At 58.6% G+C, this 21825-nt stretch overlaps 1 protein-coding gene across 2 annotated transcripts in view; it reads right to left on the bottom strand.

Annotated features, from left to right (window-relative positions):
* The window catches only part of TMEM104 (transmembrane protein 104), a 52758-nt gene that overhangs the window by 17265 nt on the left and 13668 nt on the right, over window positions 1-21825 (bottom strand). The window contains exons 7-8 of one of the 2 annotated variants that reach the window (XM_032320911.1): window positions 19491-19590; window positions 19023-19128 (exon numbers count right to left, since the gene is read on the bottom strand). In XM_032320911.1, the coding sequence (XP_032176802.1) occupies window positions 19023-19128; window positions 19491-19590 (206 nt within the window). Of the gene's footprint in view, window positions 1-19022; window positions 19132-19490; window positions 19591-21825 lie in introns of both variants that reach the window. The other variant, XM_032320910.1, reaches the window with a different exon arrangement.

The raw sequence follows: 21825 nt of genomic DNA, 5'->3' as shown, positions 1-21825 counted from the left end.
TTTCTTGAAGGGCAGAAGAGGGAGAGGCCTCAAGGAAGAACACATACAAAGCCACTTGCCACAGATGTTTCCAAACAACGCCGGGCTGCTCAAAACCAGACTCCTGCTGTGTCCCCTGGCAGGCGTGGGGGCCTCCCCTCCGACCCACGGTGCCCACCGCTCGCGCTGGACATTTTCTTACGGGCGGCTTATGTGGGAGGTCAGAGCTCATCTCTGAAGCCTAGAGACTCGTTTTCAGAAGGTTCTACTATGTAAAACCAAGGCAGGGGAAGCAGGGGAGGCGGGTGGCAGGTGGGGAAGGTATGCAGCAGAACCAGCCCCAAAGGCAGGCAGGGAATCCTGCTACAGCCCGGGTCCTCTTCCAGATGCTAGAACCGTCTTCATCCCCTCCCCACCGGCAGCTGTTCACCAAGATCGTTTTCCACAAGAGGATGCATTCTATAAAACCCTGCAGGGTGGGATCCCGGTCCCCCAAGAGCTTCCCTTTTTTTAAAGACACTAAGCATACAGGCGCACCTGAAGAGTCGAGTAAGAAGTGTACGTGAGACGCCATCGGAGTCGTGGGGAGCAGGAGTGCAGGGGGGCTCTGAATGAGGGTCTGCAGTGGCCTGGACCTCCCACATCTGGGTCTAGGGCTGGCAGCGGGGCCTGGCGGTAGAGGGTTGTTCTGGAAGATTTGGTCAACAGCAGAGACACCTGTGGCGGGCCAGAGCCCGGGATGTGCTTTTAAGGCCCAGGACACAGATGGACCCCACCACTCTGTGAGTGGGAAGCACAGGGCCCGGGTGGTCGGAGCAACCACGCACAGACCCCCAACGGCAGCCCTTGCCCACCACGAGCTCATGCATCGGAGGGAGCCCGTACCAAGACACACGGCACAGGCTGGGGCTAATTAAGGAACAGGTGTCCTCTGCAAATTAGTTAGAGCCAGACTCGGCGCCCGCAGGGGCCGGCATCCAGAGCCGGAAAGGACGCCATGGAGCGGCTGCTGCCAGGTCTCTGGGAAGAACGGGGGCACGGGAGGAGAAGCGGCCCCCATGTGCCCAGGGTCTAGCGGGGACGGAGTTCATCTCTGAATGCTGAACAGCCAAGCGTGGCACCTCCTGTTTTCCCTTTCCTTCTTCAAAAAGAGGAGATAAAAAGCCAAGAGACAGCCTATCCTCTTGGGTCTTCTCGTCTAGCCCGTATGACATTATAAATTAGCCGACTCCCGAGCAATGGTTCAACCCCCAAATGCCATTGATCAGTTCAGACTCAGCCTCTGTTCAAGGACTCTCGGAGCCCAAATCATTCCAGGAGGCAGGGACAGAACCTGCGGCAGCCAAACGCGTTCCAGAAGGAGAAAAAGGAATAAAGAGCAATTCTTTATTTTGGTTTCTTTGAAATCTTCATTTGGTTTCTAATGAAATCTTCAAATTGGTCACCGGGAACAAAGTCTGAGACAGACCTGGGAAGGTGCAAATGGGGTCGCTCGGGCCTCTTCTCTGCGTTTAATTAAACTCTTCTCCGAGTTTAAACGTGCACCAAAGGCCCCAGGGCAACCTTGATGGACACAAGGCAGCCCACGTTGCTAAGGCCCCGCAGCAAGGCTTGGGTGTGGCTCTACAGGGTCCTGGTGGCCCTCTGGATTTGTCCACAGTTCCATCCAGCTGCCTCTCTCCTGCAACCCCGCGCAGGCAGCACACCACTCACCTCCAGCCGCTCCGGCTCAAGCTCCCAACAGCCTCTGTCTCCTTCCTCACTCTCTGTACCAGCGTCTTGTGACTGCAGAACTTGGTGGCTTAAAACCACAGAAATGTTATTTCTTACGGTCCCACAGGGGAAGTGGAGCACAGAGCATGGGCTCCTGACCCTGCCTGGCTGGGGCTGGGGTGGGGACGCCCAGGGGAACTTCAAAGAGAAAGGGATACCTCAGATAGGAGGAACCCGTAGACAAAAGGCCGGGGAGAGTTCAGGACTGTCCTCCCGGAGAATCCGTCTTGGTCCTTTTGTCCCTGTCCTCTCCTTCCTGGGGCCAGAGCCAACTGGTGTGTGTCGTCCCCCACGCTTAGCCCCAGCCACACCTGCGCACAGAGTTTCACTCTCCCCCTCTCTTACTTCCTAAGCTCTGCTCGGGGACCAGTGTCCTCTGCATGGAGCTCCTCCCTTGGGCTCAAACACACAGTCGGGCACCTAATTCTGCCTAATTCTGGTAGATGCTGAGCTGCTGTCTCATGGGTTTTTTCTTTTTTTAAGATTTTATTTATTCATTTGACAGACAGAGATCACAAGTAGGTGGAGAGGTAGGCAGAGAGAGGAGGAAGCAGGCTCCCTGCTGAGCAGAGAGCCCGATGCAGGGCTTGATCCCAGGACGTTGGGATCATGACCTGAGCCGAAAGCAGAGGCTTTAACCCACTGAGCCACCCAGGTGCCCCTCATGGGTTGATTTTGCGTCCACATACCCTGCCCCCCGGACAGAGTGCGAGCAGCAGGACGGCAAGGCCTGCGTCCTTGTTCACGCCAGCACCCAGGGGGCTTGACACATGTGACATGCCCACTGAGGACCTGCAGAATATAGCGGATTCGGTGGGGAAGCGCCTGGTGGAGAGGTGTAACCCTGTAGCAGGGGCAGAGGCCACCCCTGTCTTGCTGACTTGCCTCGTACCCTCTACCAGCCCCTCCTGCCACGGCAGTGTCTGAGCTGGCAGAGGGCAGTGCACACAAGTGGGCAAGCCACCCGCTCCGCCTGAGCGTGGCTCAGTGTGTCGGGAAAAGATCTCTTCCTCAAACAGGTGTGAAATCAATATGTTTTGATTTAGGAAGAGCAAACTGAAACAGCGTTTGCTCTGAGCAGACCCACTGGCTTTAGAAGAGAATGCTATTCAGCCCCAATAAGGAGAAAAGGCTCTGAGAAGAGCCTGGGGCTCTCGGCTGCCCTCCATCAGCCGCACCCCCTGGACCCCTAGCAAGGAAGGGGCTCGGACCCCAGTGGGCTGTGCCCACTCTGTGAATCCGCCAGGCACCCAGAAGGGCAATGTCTTAGAAGAAACCTAATGTCAAGAACCTAATGTCAAAGGTCTTCAAAGCAGGGACTCTTCCCATGCCTGCCTCTGGGAGACCGTGGATTCACCGTCCCCAGACAGACCGCCCACCCACCAGTTCTTCTCTTACAAAACAAAATGAAAGCCCCCAATCCTGCCTGCTGGCATCTCTTCTCCTGCTGGGGAGACACACAGTGGACCACACCTTCTCATCAGAACTTGCACTTGGGTGAAAATCACAAGACCCGCAGTCCATCTCCCCTCCCTCAAAAGGGAGGAAGGGCAGGGTGGGGGTGAGGAGAGAGAGGGGCCAGCTGTTCATGGAGACACGGAAGACAGGAGAGAAGGATGTGCTGAAGAACCATACGGAACAAATGTCCCAAGAACCTCTGAGCCAGTCCCTGGGACAAAGACTGATCACCGGTCACCTCCTGCGACAGGGGACAGTGAGAAAATCCAGCAGAGAAGAAGTCCGCGGACTGTCGATCCAGCGGGGAAGGCTCCCTCGAGGCCCTGTTCCCCAACCTAGATGGAAGCAGAAGGGCAGCACGTGGTAGGGATGAAGGCCAAATGGTCGAGGAAGCCGGCGGCGGCCAGCAAGGAACGAAAGTAACGCTGCTGTGGTTCTCTGGCTCCCGGGGCTGGAGAAACCTGCTGGATGGCCCGGTCCTGGAGTGCCTGGTTTATTGAGTTCCTCTAAAAATGAGGGTTTGGGGGCTCACCTGCTTGTGGCCCCCACAGTGCAGCACGGTGGAGCTTCTAAGGGACCAGGATTCAGCCACCAGCAGCTGCCTCTGCGCGCCCCACCCTTCAGCTCCCGCAGTGTCAGTGTAGAAGGCGGCGGATCCACCCAGAGCCTCCTGGTCTTGGGTGTGGGGTGGGGTGAGGGCTGGACTTCTGTTAATTTAGCAAGAGTGACAAAGTAACAAGTCTTAGGGGGTGGAACGGGGACATACTGCCTCATCTGCCCTAAACACACGGGGATCCCCAGGGGCTAACCGTGGAATCCGTGGACTCGGTGCGCACGGGGCCGGCAGGGGCAGGGACCCGCTGATGGCGCGGCTGAGCTCCGGACGGATCCCGGAGGCTCTCCCAAGTGACAGAGGCAACGAGCCCCCAGATGACAGGGCGGCCCTCGTTCCAGGGCGCCAGGGGTTAAGAATTAATTGGGGTTAATGACAACGCAGCATGAACCCATCCCTTAACGGGAACTGAACTTTCAAGGTGTCCTTGAGTGCGGGAAGGAGTGTTCGAGGATTCTATTTTTATTTCTCAAGTGGCTGTGCGCATTTCGGTTTGGGAGTTTTATTTTCCCAACTTGAATGACAATGTCTGGGGATTCATCCACAAAGGAGAGGAGCCCAGAGTCAGCGAGGGGCCGCGGAGGGACCACGGGCTTCTGGACCACGGGCACCCGCGGTGCTGGGGTTGGCCTCCTGACGCCGCCCTGGCTAACCACGAGCCCCCCGAGTGTGACAGAACCTCTCAAGGCACGTCGTGTGTGCACAGGGGGCCGACAAACATCGGCCCTGCCCATGACCCCCAACGGCGACAGCCGGCACCCACGTTCTCACACCCCATCGGTCCTCCAGACACCGCAGGTCAGGGAACACAGGGAGCTGGGGCCCCGTGAGGCCCTCTGGCCAAAGAAAGAACATCAGGTCGCTCCTATTCTTACCGGACTTCTGTCACCTGCGCCCAAGTTCAATAACGGCCCGGATGCTTTGGTGGGGAGCTCAAGTTCTTCCCAACCAGACAGAAAGGCTCGGCCATCGTGCAGAGGACGGTGAGAGCCTGACAACAGGTGTGGGTCTGAACCCCAGGCGGCAGCCTCTGTGCGCCAAGCCCAGAGGACCGTTATCACAGCTCATTTGCCAAAACCCTGCGATCGGATGCACCACCCCATCTAAATTCCACAGAATCCAGACCCACAGGGATGGGTGCTTGCACGAGAAGCTCCAGGAGAAGGGGGTTCTCCCGCAGGGCAGAGCGGAGCAGCCACCTTCTGAAGGCCCAGCCCAGTGAGTGGCTGGCCCAGCGTACGAGCAGAGCCTCTCCGTGGGAGGAAGCTACAGGTTCCCCCAGCCCAACCGAGATGGGGAAGCAGCAGGCCCTTCACCCACTCATCCCTTAAGTTCCGTGTCCCTGGGGGGGAAGGAGTAATGGAGACAAAGCGAGCTCACCTTCCCACCCACAGCACAGATGAGCACCGACCCCGCCCCCCCGCCGCCGCCATGTGCTGCTGAGGGTAAGTTACAGCATCTTACTGTCCCTGCGCCACTGCCACCATCTCCTAGAAGGGACTGGGCAAGGCCTACTGAATGCACGGAGAGATGGGAGATTCAGGGAATGCCTGACAATAAAAACAGAGAGTGGCTGCCCGGATATTCTGAAGAAGCGTGTTTCTGGCACACACGCTCTTCTCCAGCTATCACCTTGAGATGTCCTGCAGGAGAAAACCAAGTCCACTTGCTTCAACCGATTCAGCCCCGCTTGGAAACTGTGAACGCAAAGACATGTCCTACCTGCAAAAGGCAAGTGTGTGCTTGCTGGAAGAGGCCAAGCCTGAGACGGGAGAGTGCCGCGCTCTGAGCAAAGGCAACAGCGAGACGAAAGGTAGACTCCTTAGGGCGCACCTAGTGGCTGAAGCCACAGAACAGAGGCAAGAAACCAAACCCGCACGGCAGCCAATCGGACCAGGGTCAGGAGGTCGGGCAGGAGAAGAGACGTGCTCCACTGCCGATTAACTGGGAAGAGGGTGAAGCTCTGGGCACCCTCCCCGCAAAGCTGCATGCAGGCCACTGAGGTTGCACTTGGACAAGTTCTGCGGGCCTACTGGTGCAAACCTTGTCTTGACACCGGGGAGCGTGGAAAAATGATTTTGGGGAGAAGCTACAGATGGGGCGGCTGCTCCCAGCCATGAACATGCAGACCGCTCTTCTGTCACAAGCCCAGAACAGCCCCTCCTGGAGGCTGCGAAGGGGTCGAAGGGGTCGGCAGGAAAGAGAACAGATGAGAATCTCTTGGACAGCGTGGAGGGAACCGCTCCCGGGAGGCTGGCAGGTGAGCAGCAGCCCGGACACAGGCTGTGTGGGGCGAGCGCTCCCAGACCACCCGCACCAGTTCCGAGGTTCCAGGAAGGCCGGACACAGGCTGTCCTGGCCCCTGCAGCACCGCTGGCCAACACCCGAGGAGCCTGGGTAACAGCGATCCCAGCCCTGTCAGCCTGGAGACGGCCAGGGCACTCACAAGGCACTGCCTGGGCTCAGTTACTCCCTGAACACACTAACTGGAACGCCGCCTGTGACCGTCTGACAGCTGAAAGCATCCCCAGGTTCCTTCCTCCAAATCTTCTGCTTCTCTTTTCTCAGGGCAACTGGAAACAAAGCAGATCTAGGAAAGGACCCAAATGACCTCCTTCTCTGAACCCTTTGCTCTCAACATCCCCTGCCCTACTTAGATGAGACAGAAATCTTCAGTTAGGAACCTGAGGTTTGTAATCTATCTTTATGGTTTGTCCTCTGGGAGGCCAAAAAAAAAAAAAAAAGCACATCTCCTCCTGAACCCATGGATGACAAAAAAGAAAGATCAAGAAATTCATCCCAAATTTCTACCATCAAGGAGCGTGATGTCTTACTGGGGAGCCCGGCTGCTGAGCACTGTGTTAAAGACGTGTGGGACAAGGAGCTACCTGGGAGGGAGTGACAAGTTACGACCCATGGCAGGTCCCCCTCAGGTCCCAGAGGCCTGGCCATGCACCGCCCAGAAACGGCTCCTGTGCCATGACCGTGATGGGACACAGACGGCATCTTTCCAGAATGCACAGTCTCCCAGGCAACTGTCTTCACTATCACATCACCATCTCTGGCCCCAGCCTCTCGGATAGGACAAGTCCCACACACCTGGCCCAGGTGCTACCCTACCCAGTCATCTCCAAGCCCTCCGCTGGGAGATGGTTGGGGCCGCATCCAGAGGGGATGCTACTGGCAGGGAGAAGAACTGTGCCCACGAACAGGCCACTCTCACGCCAGAGCCTCTCCCTGCCTCAGAGCCATCACCTAGAGAAGGCTTTGCCTTGAACACCAGGGAATCCACGCGAGGGGACGAGCACCTCCCGAGCACCCACACACAGCACCTTCTGTCGAAGACTTCTTGACCCCAACACTCTGGGAATGGGTTACTGGCTCCAGTTTAGAAAGCTGAGCTAAAGGAGATAAAATAATTTGTCAAGACCTTGTAAAGACCAAGACATGGCTGAGATCAGAACTTAGGCTGTGTGAATTCGAGGCCGGTCCCCTTCTTAGAGTGTTTACCGCCTCCCTTGGTTCTGCCCTACAGAAAGTCTCTCCACCACCTCCACCCCCAGGAAAGCTGCCTCCCTTGGGGGCAGGGGCAGGGGGGCTGGGAGGGCCCGGTGGCATCAGCCTGGCAAGGCCGCTATCACCCTCACATCCTACTGGAGGACAGGACTGCGTGCCTATGCTGTCTGTTTCTTAGCTGAAAAGCCAGATGGTGCCCGGTGGTGGGCAGGGTTCCAAGGATTTGGTGCCAGAGCTGCAACCCTTGTGGTTTGGGGGGGATAGATAAATATTGTGGAAAATCCATATAGTCACTCACTTAATGATTATATGCCATCCAGGCTTATTAAGGGCAGCCTGGCTCCTTGCAAGCAGGAGAGAGACAGAGATGGGTCCACACCCACCCGCCCAGGTGGGAAAAGAGGCCTGACCTTGACTGAGGAGGGCCTTAAGGACAGTGATGACAGGAGGTGTGCGGGACAGAGCTGGTGTGTGTGAGAGGAGGGCTGAGGCTCTGCCTGGGACACAGACCTGCCTTTGAGCCTGGCCCAGCCTAAGACTTCACTGCTTGCATTTTGGGCACTAAAGAGGGGGTGGCAGATGGGGTGCCACCCCAGACTTCCTGGCATGTGCTTAGCTCCTGACTGTGGCCCCCTGAGTGCCCCTAAGGCCATTCTGAGGGGTCACTTGGTCCCGGCAGAGAGGCACAGAAGATGATCTGTACCTTCAGGAAAAGAAGAGAAGCCAGCTGCACGTGGAATTTTTCTGGCCGTGGCCGTTAGCGGTGATGAGCCGCAGGCATCGGCAGCCTCAGGGGCTTACAGAGGGACCGCACGGCGCCAGCCACAGACCCCGCGGGGGGGGGGCACACCCTAGTGCTCTCGCTCGTTCCAATGTTCACGGAGCAACTGCCCTCTGTGAGGCCCATGCTGGTTCCAGACGTGTGGGTCAGGCACAGCCCTGACCTCGAGAGGCTCCCAGGGAGACCAAGTAACTGAAGACACACGGAAATCCAATTATCGCCATGGGAGGGGTTGGGGGGGACAGTAATGGCCACAGGTGTCTTGAAAGGAGGCCCTCAAGTTCAGTTCTGAACGAGTGAGTGCTTGTCAGACTCTGAAGCAAGGGAAAGGCCCTGGACGGGCACAAAGTCGTGAGAGTGCCCAGCACCTCCGCAGGACAGGGGCCAGCTTCCAGAAGGAGACTGGAACAGACCACACCACGTGAAGAAGCATAAATGTTGCCTTATGGAGAGGAACTTCTAACACGTTTTAAGCAGGGAAAGGACAGTCATGTTTACCTAAAACCAATGTTGAAAAAATGAAGTAACAGAAAAGCTCCGTGGCTTTGGGGCAAGTCTCGTGCTGGAGGCAGCCAGGCCTGCGCTATAGGGACTGGGGGAGGCTGAGCACGGCCTCAAGCTCTCCTGATTCCTCTCGGGAGGACTCCTCTCTGTCCCAGCAGGATAAGGCTTAAAAGGGACTGCACTGTGTTACAGGGGCAAAAGGAAGAAGGCACAGCGGGGAGGTCCCGGCTAGGGGGCCATGCGATAAATGGCTAAAAGTGCCACCTGGGCCCTTGCAGCGAGCCCCACGGGAGCCAGAGCGAGTGAGCAGACGCCGAGGCATTAACTTCTCCCGCGCTGCGGGCTTGGCGTACTGGTTCTCACTGTGTAACCGCTGACAGCTCTTCACGGGGAATCAACGCCAGCTCTGTGCCTTGGTCCAGCATGCTGGAGATCAAGGCAGGGGAGACCAAGGGTAGACAGCACAACCTCCCCCACGGCGGGGCTCTGCCGCACCAACGAGAAGGCTAGAGGTACTCTTCTGGCTTGGCCATGTGACCCTGGGCCTGGGAAGAGCTGTCCGGGGCAGGCTCGGGGTCAGCTGGTCCTCGGAGGTCCTTAGAACCGGAGGCCTTGAGGGGAGCTGGGAGACTCTGTGGTGAGGGACGGGGGCAGGGAGCCTCTGGGCCATCCGTCCTGCCCCTCAGTGGTTACCTTGGAGAACAGCACCCACCCACCCACGCAGCCATCAGCCCCCAACCACCTGATCCGGTCGGGAGAACTAGCTGGATACTCGGGGTGGCCGGCGCATGGGCCTCCTGGACCTTAGAACCCGCCGAGCTGACAGCATCTCCAGGAACCAGCTGGAATCAGCTTGCTTTTAGTGTCCCTGTCCCGAGGCTGTGCGGAGGCTGAGCCATCGCTCTCTGTCACCTCAGCGGCTGGCTTGTGCGCAGCCCCCGGCGAGAGCGCCAGCTGATGGCTGCAGGTGTTCCTGGCGTCCGCCCTTCCTCATTCCACTCTTCCCGCTTGTCTCTGTGCAGGAAGAGTGGATGGCGGTGGGAATGCTGGGCACTGGGGCTGGAGGGCAGGGAGGGAAGGAAGTCCGGTGCCCTGGACACGGGAGCCCCGCGGAGAGGAGCACAGGCCAAGCTGGCTCCACCCCTTCTCCGCTGACGTCAGACCTTGAAATAGCCAGATGGGGGAGCAGGAGTCTTTGCCGACACTGAGTAACCTTGGAGGTGGGGAAGGAGGGGAGACAGGGCTTCGAGCTCGCTGATGAACGACTCCGTCCACCCGGGTAGAAGAAACCGCTCTGACGTCCCCCGCTTCCCCTCTAGTCGATCGATGGCCAGGGTGAAAGGCCTCTCGGTGGGGCTGGCACGCTGCGGGCTCTAAGAGGGAGCCGAGAGCCCCGTCCACAGGGATGCAGGAGGGACCTGCTGGCCCTGGTTAACAAAGAGGGCAGTAGCAACGGGAGGCTGCTGGAGCCCCTTCTCTCCCCGGGACACGCAGAGCCTGCAAACAGTCTGATCAGAGGAGGGATGCTGTTCTCTGTCTGCACTGGAGTGCGTGAGGCATAACTCCAGCAGGACACCTGTGGACGTGGGGCCATCGTCTTCCCCTGGAAGGGGCAAGGCACAGGGAGCCCCTAAAGGCTGCCTCACAGCTGCAGCCTGGGGGCGGTTCTCGCAGGGGGACTGTTTGCCAGGGGACAGGTCCTCAGCCGGCGGGACCTCTCAAAGGGGGGAGGACACAGATCTCCCCTCAGAACTGGTCAAAGGTGCAGATTCCTGGGCCTCGGAGCCTTGACCCTGCTACCGTGGGCCAGGGCTAGGACCCAGAAATGTAGAGTTTCAACAAGTACCTGAAGTTGGTTCCTGGAACCAAACCTTGAGACACAGCCAAGGCTCATGGTCCGGACCAGGGGCAGGCAGAGAGCTGGACGGTGTTCTCGGGGGGCCGCGCACCTGCCTCGTGGCTGGAGCATGACCTCCCTATGGCGGCGAGGGGTCCACGTCACAGCCCCACGAGTCAGCACCCTGCACCCGGTCCGGCTGTCTCTTTCTTCCTCTTGTCAAGGTTTCTGGAGAATGTCTCACTCAGCGGCTGGAGGAAGTCCCTCCCAGAGCCAAACTCAGGACGCCCTGCCGTGCCCCGTGACCCTCCCCTCCAGACTCACACCTGCTCGGAGGGGAGCTCTGCCGCACCTCCCTCTGCACTTGAAGGCTTATTAAAATGTACCTTGGTCTGCTCTCAGCTCAGCCACGAGACAGCCCGAGCTCATGCTAATTAATCAGATGGCATCATTAATATGCACCCTAGCTGTTCAGCTCCCCTGATGCCCATCACGGCTCGGGCCCCAGGCATCTCCGCGGGCCGCAAGCCCTCTGCACTCCCTTGCCCCGGCCTTCTCCGGTGGTCCAGCCGGTGGTCCAGCCGGTGGTCCAAAGAACACGCCCAAAGACGCTTTTATTCTGGGCACGGTCTGCATGGCGAGCCCCGCTGGCTGGAACGCCGGCAACACAGAGGAGCGCAGTTATTATCTTAGAATGAGTGCTTTATTTAATTAAACAATTACTGCTGGGGCCCTGGGGCGCTATTTAGAAAGACACCAGCTTCTGCTCACAACAGACACCCTGTGACAGAGAGTGAGCATCGCCCACAGACCCCGGCAGGGCCCTCCCAAGTACCACACGTCCTCTATGCAACGAAGGCATCACATGGGCCCAGGGCAGGAGGCGAAAAACGGGCTGGCAGGTACGGTTTCCGTCCGGGTTAACCCAAAATATTTACGAATACTCCCCCTTCCTCTAAAACCACGGGCAGGCTGCTGGCTTCTAGACAGTGAGGTTTTTTTTTTTTTTTCCCTGCACTTTCGGGGGAAATGAAACAGAAAGCGGGGACGAGGGGAGCGGGAGATGTGAAATCAACCAGGACATCTCCTCAAGCAAAGTCACTTTTAGTTCTTTACTCAGAAAGGGAAGGCCGGAAGCAGAGGGGCGTGGAGCATGGAGATGGCCTGGGCCACCCTGGTCGGGGTCAGCGTGGAGCAGCTGGAGGGGAAAGGCTGAAAACACACTCAGGTCGGTGCTGGGTCAGCCCGGGATGCTTGTGGAGCGAGGGGCACCAGACACCGAGCCCCACTCGAGCCGCTCACGGAGAAGGCGCGCTCAAGGCTCCAGCTTGGGCTGCCTGGGATCAGCGTGGAGTGTGGGTAAGACAGTCCTGAAAAAGCACAGCGCAGAAGGTCCCCAGCAGGGATGAGCACTCCCCACGGAGACCTATTTGGAAGTTTCCCAACCAAATCGGCCTGTGCAGGAGTGCAGGCCGTGGGTATACACGGACCAAGCCCCACGGAGCTTCCCAGGCAGCGCGGCGAGGAAAGGCACGCACACCCCGGGCTCTCTTGTAGGTGGGCTGCCTGCGTCCACCCCAACCCCACGTCAGCCGCCGGCCTGCTTCCACACGGACCGGGCTCTGGGTCGCTGCACCTGCGCACGTGAACACCTGGAGGCCCCCTTTACGAGGGACAGGCTTCTAAGAGCTCTATTCAGAAATAACTCGTTTTCACAGAGTAACATTTTACACCCATTAGAGAAACCAAGTACTCAAGAGAAACCTGCTGCAAACGAACTAACTCTGTGACAAGTAATTAGTTCTGTAATTTGTTTTGTGCGTTTGGACTTTGACACAGGGGGGTTTCTCAGTCGCGGATGGCGCTGGGGCAGGAGTGGCCAGGAGATGGCACACAGGACGATTTCCCCCACCCCGAGACACCTCCCTGGCTGAATGAGGAAGAGGGTAGGACGGAAGGGTGAGAATCCAGGCCGATTTATCTGACGTCCGCCCAGGCACCCAGGAATCAAAACAGCTTGCCCTGGGCAAGTGTTTGTAAGAACGTATTCAGGACTCACCAGACAATAGATATGGTGGCAGGGACCTGGAACGTTCCATCAGGGCAGAGAGACACTAAAAGTACCATTGTGACGAGGGAATCTGGGCAGTTTACCTGGCTCAGGAGCTAGGATGTAAGCTCCCCCCATGCAGGAATGCAGGACCCCAACCAATGGCAACGGGTGGCTTCTGAGACTTGGGGGGAGGGACGGTGGGGACTGTCCAGAAGCTGCCAAATTCCCATCACCTGGTATCTTCACTGGGAGCGAAGAAGCGGCAGCACTGGGGACTAAGTGTCACCTTCTAAGCTGGTGTGTCAGGTGTTGGCCGTGGCAGAGGCAGGATGTGGGGGTGATGGATGGCGGGCTTAACGCCAGCAGACAGGACCTGGGTCCCTGAGAGGCACAGTAAAAATAAAAGCAACAATCCTCTCCCGGAGCTGGAGGAGGAGGCTCGGCTCCAACACCCAGAGGTGCTAGGGATGGGGTCGGGTTCAGCGGTCACTACGGCCCAGGGAGGTGCTACCCGGGTCTTGCACTGAGAGGTGAGGGCTGGTTACTGGAGCAATGCTGGGCAGCAGCTGGGCAGGTGCAGGGGATGCAGCGGGGCGGGGGGGGGGGGGGCGCCCGGGTGGCAGCAGCAGCCATGGGCGATTGGCGGGGGCCTGAGGGCTCATGGGGACCCTTGGCAGGAGCTAGAGAGACAAACCGCAGTGCTGGCCTGAGTGACAGAGCAATCTGAGTTTCATTTAGAAAGGGCTGGGCGGGGGGATGGAAAGCACACCAAAAACCAAGAAGCCATCCCTGGGATGAAATATATAGACAGCTCCCTAGGAAAAAAAAAAAATAAGAAAGAAAACACACGCCTGTCCCTGTACTATTGATTTCCTTGAAAAGGAGAGACAAGCTAATCCTTTCAAGTCAGTCACTTCAATGTGAGCAATGGTGCCTGTTTGAAGTCAGCATTCCCTCAACATTAGAGACCCAGCTCTTGTCGGGGTAGTGGGCCCACGCGTTTCTGCGGTATCGGGCAGAAATGATTCGTCCTCGAGACCCAGGATCATGGGTTGAAGGCAGGGGCTCAGCACGAGGGAGAAAGGCTCAGGAGGACATTCTGCGCAGCTGGCTGAAGACACCGCACGTCTGCATCCCCTTCCCCCCGTCACCCACCACACCAAGCTCCTGGGCCGGCCAGGCATGGGTCACGAGGGCTACCCGGCCCACTGCACCTGCTGTGACTGCCCAGTGCGACTGGCATCTTCCTACGAGTGGGGAAAAGAGAGGCCAAGAAAAACGGGACCTTTCTGAGCATCCGGACAGAGCAAAGGGGAGCTGACCAGGAGCACACTGTGCAGATGAAGGGGAAGGAAAAAAGATGGGCTTCCCTGGTCGGCCGCCACCCCACGAAGGGCGGACTTTGATGTTCCAGACCCCGTAAGCAAGGCCACGCAGCCAGGAGTCATCTCCCAGCCCCTTCCTGGGTCCCGACTCATGTGTGTCAGACAGGGCAGGGTGGCCCAGAGTAGGGAAACTGCCATCAGGCCATTTGTGGGCTTAGGGCCCTGCTCTCCGCTTCCAGAGGGAGTCAGCCCACGAGCCCTGCACAGAGACAGCTCGCTGGCCCCTTCAGTTCCCACAGGCCCTCTCGGGCCACCCTTCTTAGCTAACCGCTGCTGCCTTCACTCCAGGTTCCCGACGGTGGCAAATCCAGGGGCAGCGTCCACGCGTGTCCTACTGGAATTGTGCTCTGGGGCAGCCGGCGGTGCCTCTGGAGGCGTGCAGCAGGGCTCCCGAGTTCCCGCGTCCTGTCAAGTCACTGCGGCTGCCCAGCCTTGTTGCGCCACGCTACGTTTCCCTCCTCGCTGGTCCTGAAGGCCTCTAGGCCACCTCCTGCCCCAGAATCGGTAAGAATAAATATTCAAGTGATGGCAGCAGTGACCCACTTATTAGCAGATGCCACAGCCCCAGGGCACAGTGGCTGACGCTGGAAGAACACAGAGAGGGACCGTGGGAGGGACGGGAAACGTCCTTGGGAAGACATGGCCAGCCCTAGTGCTCCTTGAGCGAATGTGAGAAGTTGCCCTACTCTCCAGGAGCGAGGGGCGGCGAGATAGACAGCAAACCCATCGAGCAGATGGGCAGGAGTGAGGGCACGGACCACCGAACGGACACCATCCTTGGGCAGTGCCACCCCTGCCCCTCTGCAAACATCAAGCCCCGAGGGCCGATGACCAGGCACGACCGACTCCTTCTCCCTTCTCTCTGGCCTCACCAGCAGGGCTGCCCAGAAGCCCAGCAAGTCTGTTACCAGGGCCGGAGGACGAGGATGGGAACCCTCCCCGGGGGCCAGGCTCCTGTCCCTGCCTTGGCCATGGGGCCCGGGGTATACACTGCAGCCCTCAAGTCTCAGTTTTCTCTGCTGTGAAGTGGGAGGACACCACGGGCCTTACCGCACAGCCCGGAGGACCCAGTCGGAAAGAAGAAGGTGCGTGGTAACGCGTTACTCCCACGCAAAGCCACCGTAGGAAGGGCCGGTTGAGGCCTGGCACAGGCCGGCAGGTGCGCCACTCTCCTCTCCAGCTCCTTACAAAAGGGACGTTTACCCATTTCAGGGAGAGACCCCTGGGTTTTACAAAAGGGACTGCATGCCGTTTGACACCCTACAGATGACGGAGACAAATACTGGTGCGTGAGGCCGAGCCAAGACGGAATCAGAAAACGAGACTCGCTGGCTAAAGGAGAAACCGGGACTCCCGGTGAGAGCCTGGGAAGACCTGTTCCAGTGCTACCTGAGCCTGAATTGAATCGCCCTACGCCTGCTGGAAGAGCCCAGCAGGCAGAATGCCCTAACCCCCAACATACACCCCACTTCTTCAAGGGGGTGCCCCGCAAAGGGTGGCAGGTCACCTGCCAGGCACGTGCAGGCTCCCATCTGTCCCCTGGGGCCACCCAGGCCCTGGAGGTGGGTCTCCCGGCTCCTGTTCAAGGCAGGACGGCGAGCCGGGGTGACCTTGTCCTGTCCCAAGGCAGCCCACGAGGGGCCCCGCTCCACACCATCACTTTGTGGCTGAGTCTCCAGCCAGGATGAGCTCCGCTCTGCCATCTGCGCTCCCGGCTCTGCCCGGCCGGTGCCTGCTGGGCTGCCGGTGACCCAGCAGCATCTGTCCACCTGTAAGAGGCCACAGCCGCTCCTGCGCACCGGGAGGAGCTGTCGGCTCTCAGGGAGTCCCACTGTGGCCCCGGGGCTTCCCTCTGACACTCGAGGGGTGGCGGCAGGGACAGGGCTAGGCCCTGGGTGGGGGGTGGGGCGGGTGGGTGGGTGAGGGACTGGGTGGGAGGCATGGCTGGGACCAGGAAGTGAACAAGTGAACAATCCCACCAGGACGGTGGGATTCCTGGACGGAACAGATTTATGTACAAGCCTAGCACGACTTCGCCACTGGTCTCTGGCTCCTTCTCACAGCACAGGAGAGAGCCAAGGGCTCGGTTCTGACTTTGTTTCGTAGCAAAGCCAGAGAAGCTCTGCAAAAAGAGTCCCAAGACATTCCCCCAGCCTGGAGGCAAGGTTACTGGTTTGAAAGAGTTGGGGGACCCCACAGTTTCCCACATGCCCCAACTCTTTCCCACTGATCCTTCAAAGGAGAAGTGGGGGCGGCTGGTGGGGTTCTGAGAATCCAAGGCCAGCTGACGGCGGGTCTTGATGTTAACACTCATCGGCTCTTGCCAGTGCCCAGGTCACTGCTGGCTCCAGCTGCAGTGGCTTGTGGGGACGGTTCTGGAAAACACGTGTGACTCACGGGACCCCTGCCTCCTAGCGCCCCACTCTGTGGCTACTCCAAGGAAGGAGAGGGAGAGACTGACTCATATCAGCTGCACTGGCAATCACAGGCTGTGGACGGAGGTCGCAGGGTGGAGGGGAGGAGGAATTTTCCATTTGTTAAGGTCAAGGGCTTCAGGAGGCGACCGGTAGCCGCTGGTGGGAGAAAGCTCCCTTCCTATCATGATGCAGTGCACAGGCTGGCCTCTGGGTATAGTTAATACCCCAAATATTCTCATTCTACGTGTGCATTTCAGGAGCATTCTGGGAAGACACAGAAAAGACTGTTTCCAGAGGACTTTCTGGAAACCACAAAATAAAAGCCTGTATCTTTATTCCCCAGAATGTACCGTCCCAAAATAGCTATGAAGAGATGGTTATTACGGGGCCCGAAACACGCCTGCTGTCCACCTGAGACAAGGATACAGTGTGCACGGGCTGGGGGGCTTTAAAGCTGCCTGCCGCCTCGCCCCGTATTTTAGTGAAGTCTCGCTGCCGGCAAAATCAGAAACTGCGGGTAGAAGGAGGTGCAGCGGGAGCCTCTAGAAGGGACCGACAACCTCCTGAATGCGGGCGACTGCGGGGTGGGGAGAGAAGTACAACCCTCCTCCTTACCGACCTGAAGAGGCTACCGGATGGAATGCAGACGCGCGGCTGAGCCCTGGGGTCAGATGTGGGAGGGGAGGATGCCCGTCACCCACAACAAGGAGCTCAGGACCAAGGAAGGAAGCCTTCACTTTCGCCAATCCGTCCCAGGTCTGCGGGCGGACGCCCAGTGCCCAGCATGGAGGGGCGGAAGCCACAGACCCTGGGAGCCACATACAAAGCTGTAGAGTAACTCCCGAGAAATCGTGGAGGTCCGTCTGCCTTCAATTCCTGCAGACCAGGCAGAAGAGCACACGGTGACGGAAGCCGGCGAAGCCCCCAGCGGCGGACCGGGAGGCAGGGAGGGGGCCCACCGCCCAGCGAGAACAGGCTCTGCTTCCCCCACCCTCCCATCTCTGCAGCCTTCGCAGGCCGGGTGGCGGTCAGCCCTAGGAGTTCTAAGTGCAATATCCGAACGGTGACGGCAGTAATTAGTATCTGTCCACTCTCCTGAACGGCTCCTTCTGTTTGCCAGGGAGCCTCCGAGATGCAGGGAGGGAGGCTCTCCTCCCGTGGAAGGGCTACAGGAATAGCGAAGGAACAACTGAATAAAGCAATAACCGTGCCTCTAAATAATTTACCAGGCGAATGGCAGCGGCCAATATTCCTAGTACTGGGCATCTGTCTTCCTGGGGGAAGGGATACTCCGGGCAGACTGGGCACAGACCCTAACAGCCTCTCCTGGAAAGAGCACCTGGAAAAGCACCTGAGGTCTGGTTGCTCTGGCAGGTCCCTCTGCCCTGGACATGCACCTGTGTCCGTGCTGAGCCCCTCGTACCCCGTCCTCCATGTCCTCCATCTAGCAGCTAGAGATCGAGGTGGGTCTTAATAGTCACTGATACTTTTGCTAATTTTATCAATGACTGTTTGTTGCAATGCTGAGAGGCTAACAGGCCCCAGCTGTGCTGCCCTCCTGGCTGCCCCCCACCATACGCTGGGGGAGGGGAAGTGGGGAACTGCACCAGGGAATTAACTTGCCACCAAATTCCCACCAGACCTGTGGTGGGGACATTTGAGATGAAATTCTACTAAAAGACAAGCTTCTGGTCACAGGTGAACACGCACAGGTGAACACGCGAGACAAAAACCGGACCATGCGACCGCTCCGGCAATGCAAGAGAAGAAAACCAGTCTCCACCCAGGCTTGGGCCATAGGCCGGCTTCAGCAGGGCCACAGGGTGGGACTGGGAAGGCAAAACCGCCCTCCGGTGGCCCTGGGTTAACAAACTGTGACCCTGAGCACAGCTGGCAGGACCTGCAGAAAGAAACCTTTCCCAGGATGGGGATAATTAAGTCAAGAGGCCAACTCCCTGAAAGGCTCGGCTCTCTCCCGAACCCTGCCTCCCCCTCCACAGCCGCTAAGTGGCCACGTGTCACACTGCGTGTCACCTCGCACACCTAAATCTGTGTCAGGGCTGAGGAGGACCAAGAAGAGGCAGAGAATATTAATAGATGCTGCAAAAGGGCGAGGGGAGCGTTTCTGAGTCGCGCGCACACAAGGCACAGATAAATAACGGCCTCGGCGTCGTGTCTTATTACCCCAGACCCGTCCGGCACGGTCTCCAGCTCCAGCTCCAACCCGCCCCTCCTGCCTGCGGCACAAAGCAGTGGAGAACAGCCTGGAGATTCATATCCCCCCCACCCCACCCCTGCCTTCGGGGAGGAGGGGAGACAGGGACAGAGCCGGGCTGCTCCAGTCAGGAAGCCCGGCATCTCCCATTCGCTCTTGGGCTGGCCGGGAGTAAGGTCGGAACATGGCCGAGTCTCCAGGAAATTCATTCCTGACACTCTAAAGAGCTGTTCCTAGGGTGCCCCTCCCACCCCGAGCTCAGTTTACAAGAGTTCACAGCCAGCAGCTGGCAATGACCTGAATGTCAACCCCAAGCGACGGGTGACTGGGCGTACGGCTATGGTCTCAGTAACGTGACGCGGTTTCTGCCCAGGACCATGGCCCCAGCAACTGGCCAGAGCGTGGAGCTGGGGAGCCTCTCCGATCAAGGAGTAGAGTCGGAAGGCCCCCGGCCAGCCCGGCTGGGCAGGTGTCGAGGCGAGGCCACTCACCAGGTAGATGCGGTAGGCGTCCACACGGCGCAGGGGCCCCCAGCACGGGTCCGTGTCGTTGTGCTTGCTGTCGGCCTCCACGCCACAGGATTCGTTACTAGTGGCGCTGCTGGTAAAGAGAAGAGTGGCTCAGTGCGGCCCCTGCTCAGCGGGAAGCAGACAGATGGGACGTTACCGAGCCTCCACGCCCCCCACCTCACTCGCCAGGAGTCACAGTCTCCTGTCCTGGGGCAGGGGCTATGGGCTCCTAGGGCACCAGTCCCCAAATCATCTTCCCCAGAGGGCAGGGACGGGGACAGCGGTGTAGGGCGAGTTTGCAAAGGACAGAAAACGGCCTTGGGCCTCTCCGTGCTTTAGATGCCACCATGTTTGCTTGGCGCTGGGCTTCTACCGGAAACTCTGCCCTGACCGGCCGAGGAAGGATGTCTGGTTACAGCCAGTGGGGGGGAGGGGGAGGGGGGCACTCACCAGGTCACCTGCATCAGGGAGAAGGGCACGGCGGCAGCGTAGATGGCCAAATCCCCGTACAGGTACGTGATGATGCAGAAATAGAACAAGTTGACCCCCACTGAAAGCAACAGAGTCACCGTCAGGGAGCCACAGAGGCGCCTGGGTTCCTTCCCGCCGGTCAGGCCTCCACCCGCTCCTTTCTCCAGGCTGCTCACATTCTTTCTTTCTTTCTTTCTTTTTTTTTTTTTTTAAGACTTTATTTATTTATTTGATGGAGAGAGAGAGAGCGCGGGAACACAAGCAGGGGGAGTAGGAGTCGGGGGAGTAGGAGCGGGGAGAAGCAGGCTTCCCGCCCAGCAGGGAGCCCGATGTGGTCTTGATCCCAGGACTCCGGGTTTAAGACCTGAGCTGAAGGCAGCCGCTTAATGACTGAGCCACCCAGGTGCCCCGAGGATGTTTACTTTCTACACAAAGAAAACAACTAAGTCCTGGGGGCCTGCTCTGGCTGGCTCCACTGTGATGTGGCAGGACACATGGCTGCTCAGAGAGGCTAAGTGCAGCTGGCATCCTCAGAGGCTCCGAACACGGGCAGGTGCAGGGCAGTGTGAGTCGGACGCTGGCTGGGGAGGACCGGAGGGCCCTTCACGCTTGGGACAGGCTGCCTGGGCAGGAGGAGGAGTGAGGCCCTGAGTCGGGAACCTGAGCCCGAGGGGGCCTGGGCCTGGGCCCTGTTCACTGCCACCCAGAACTCTATGAGAAAGGCTGGTACTGAGGCCCTGAAGAGCAAAGAGAACCAAAAATGGTTCAGCTTCTGAAGCTGAAATCAAGAGGGTAAAAGCCCCTGATTTCCAAAGACTATGTGCCTCATTCGGGGTCTGACGGATCACCAAGCCCCAGGTGGGACTGGAGTGCTGGTGACCGAGGGGGCAGCAGGCGGGGGCGCTCAGGACAAGCTCATGGTCAGCTCACTGCCAGGGAGGATGCTGCCTTTGGAAGGTGCCCGTGGAAGCAGACCCGGCTCCCTTCTCCCTCCAGTGGGGTCAGACCCGGGCTCCAGCCCCAGTGCCACCGACCTGGCTTCCCAGCCGCAGCCAGTCCCTGACCATCTCCCGTCCTGTACAGTGAGGATTCCACTGTGCTAAATTCCATCTGTGATTCCAGCTTTAAAGACCAGGTGTAGGAGCGCCTGGGTGGCTCAGTGGGTTGAGCCTCTGTCTTCGGCTCAGGTCATGATCTCGGGGTCCTGGGATCGAGTCCCGCATCGGGCTCTCTGCTCGGCAGGGAGCCTGCTTCCTCCTCTCTCTCTGCCTGCGTCTCTGACTACTTATGATCTCTCTCTGTCAAATAAATAAATAAAATCTTTAAAGACCAGGTGTAACAGCTCTGAAAAAAGCATCCAGGCCCTACAACCTCAGGGTCATGGCCACAGACAGCCTGTCTCAAACTCCTGTTCAGACTGACTGCTTGTGTTTGATGTCACGAGTCTCAAGCTCCTGGCTTCCCTGAGAACAGAAAGAAAAATGAAGTGACAGGTCCCTTCTAATCCTGGTGGCTCAGAAGAGCCTCTAGGGTCCCCAAGGGGAAAGCTGGGGACATGTTCCTTCTGGGCTATTTGAGGTCAGCTCTGCTCCAAGGAGTCTGGGGAAAAAAAGACAAGGAAAATACGGTTCTTGCAAGAACCCCTGAGGGCCTCAGATACCACCGATGTCTAAGCTCAGGGTTCCCGGGGGGGCGGGCTACCGCTCAGCCCCCTGGCCCCAGGTACAACCTGTGCCCAGCTTGTCTTTCTGCTCTGACGCCAATGCTCTCCGCAGAGAGGCACTGTCCCCTCCCCACGCACCCTCCTGTCCACTTGCCTGTGCCTGCATTGTCAGCTCTGTTTATCAACGGCCATTGGCCCTCCCTGATCAATAAATTTCATTATTAGACACAGAACGGGAGGATCAATGAGCTTCCTAAGAAGACAGCAATGACGACGCCTGGCACTGCTAGCCACAGGGAAGTGAGCCAGGACCCCAGGGGGCTTGTTGGGGAGGGTGGCAGTCCCTCCGAAGAGAACTGCCCTTGATTTAGGAATAGGGCAGAGTGGTGGGTTTCACCTGAGAGTGACTCTGCCTCGCCACCCCCACCAGGGGCATCAGACAACATCTGAGGACGTCCTGGCTGTCACGATGAGGAGGTGCTAAGGGCACCGAGTGGGCGGAGGCCCAGGGTGCTGCTCAGCCTCCCACAACACACAGGACAGGCCCCACGACAAAGAATGAGCCAGATGTCAACAGTGCCAGGTGTGGGAAACCCTCAGCAGAGAAGGTGTCCCGAGGGTGAGGCTACTCTCGTACAAGTGTGCTCCTTT

This window comes from Mustela erminea, chromosome 18 (genome assembly GCF_009829155.1).
Source record: "Mustela erminea isolate mMusErm1 chromosome 18, mMusErm1.Pri, whole genome shotgun sequence".
NCBI classification, from domain to species: Eukaryota; Metazoa; Chordata; class Mammalia; order Carnivora; family Mustelidae; genus Mustela; species Mustela erminea.
Note: the sequence above shows the minus strand (reverse complement) of the source record. Positions and strands in the feature narration are given on the sequence as shown.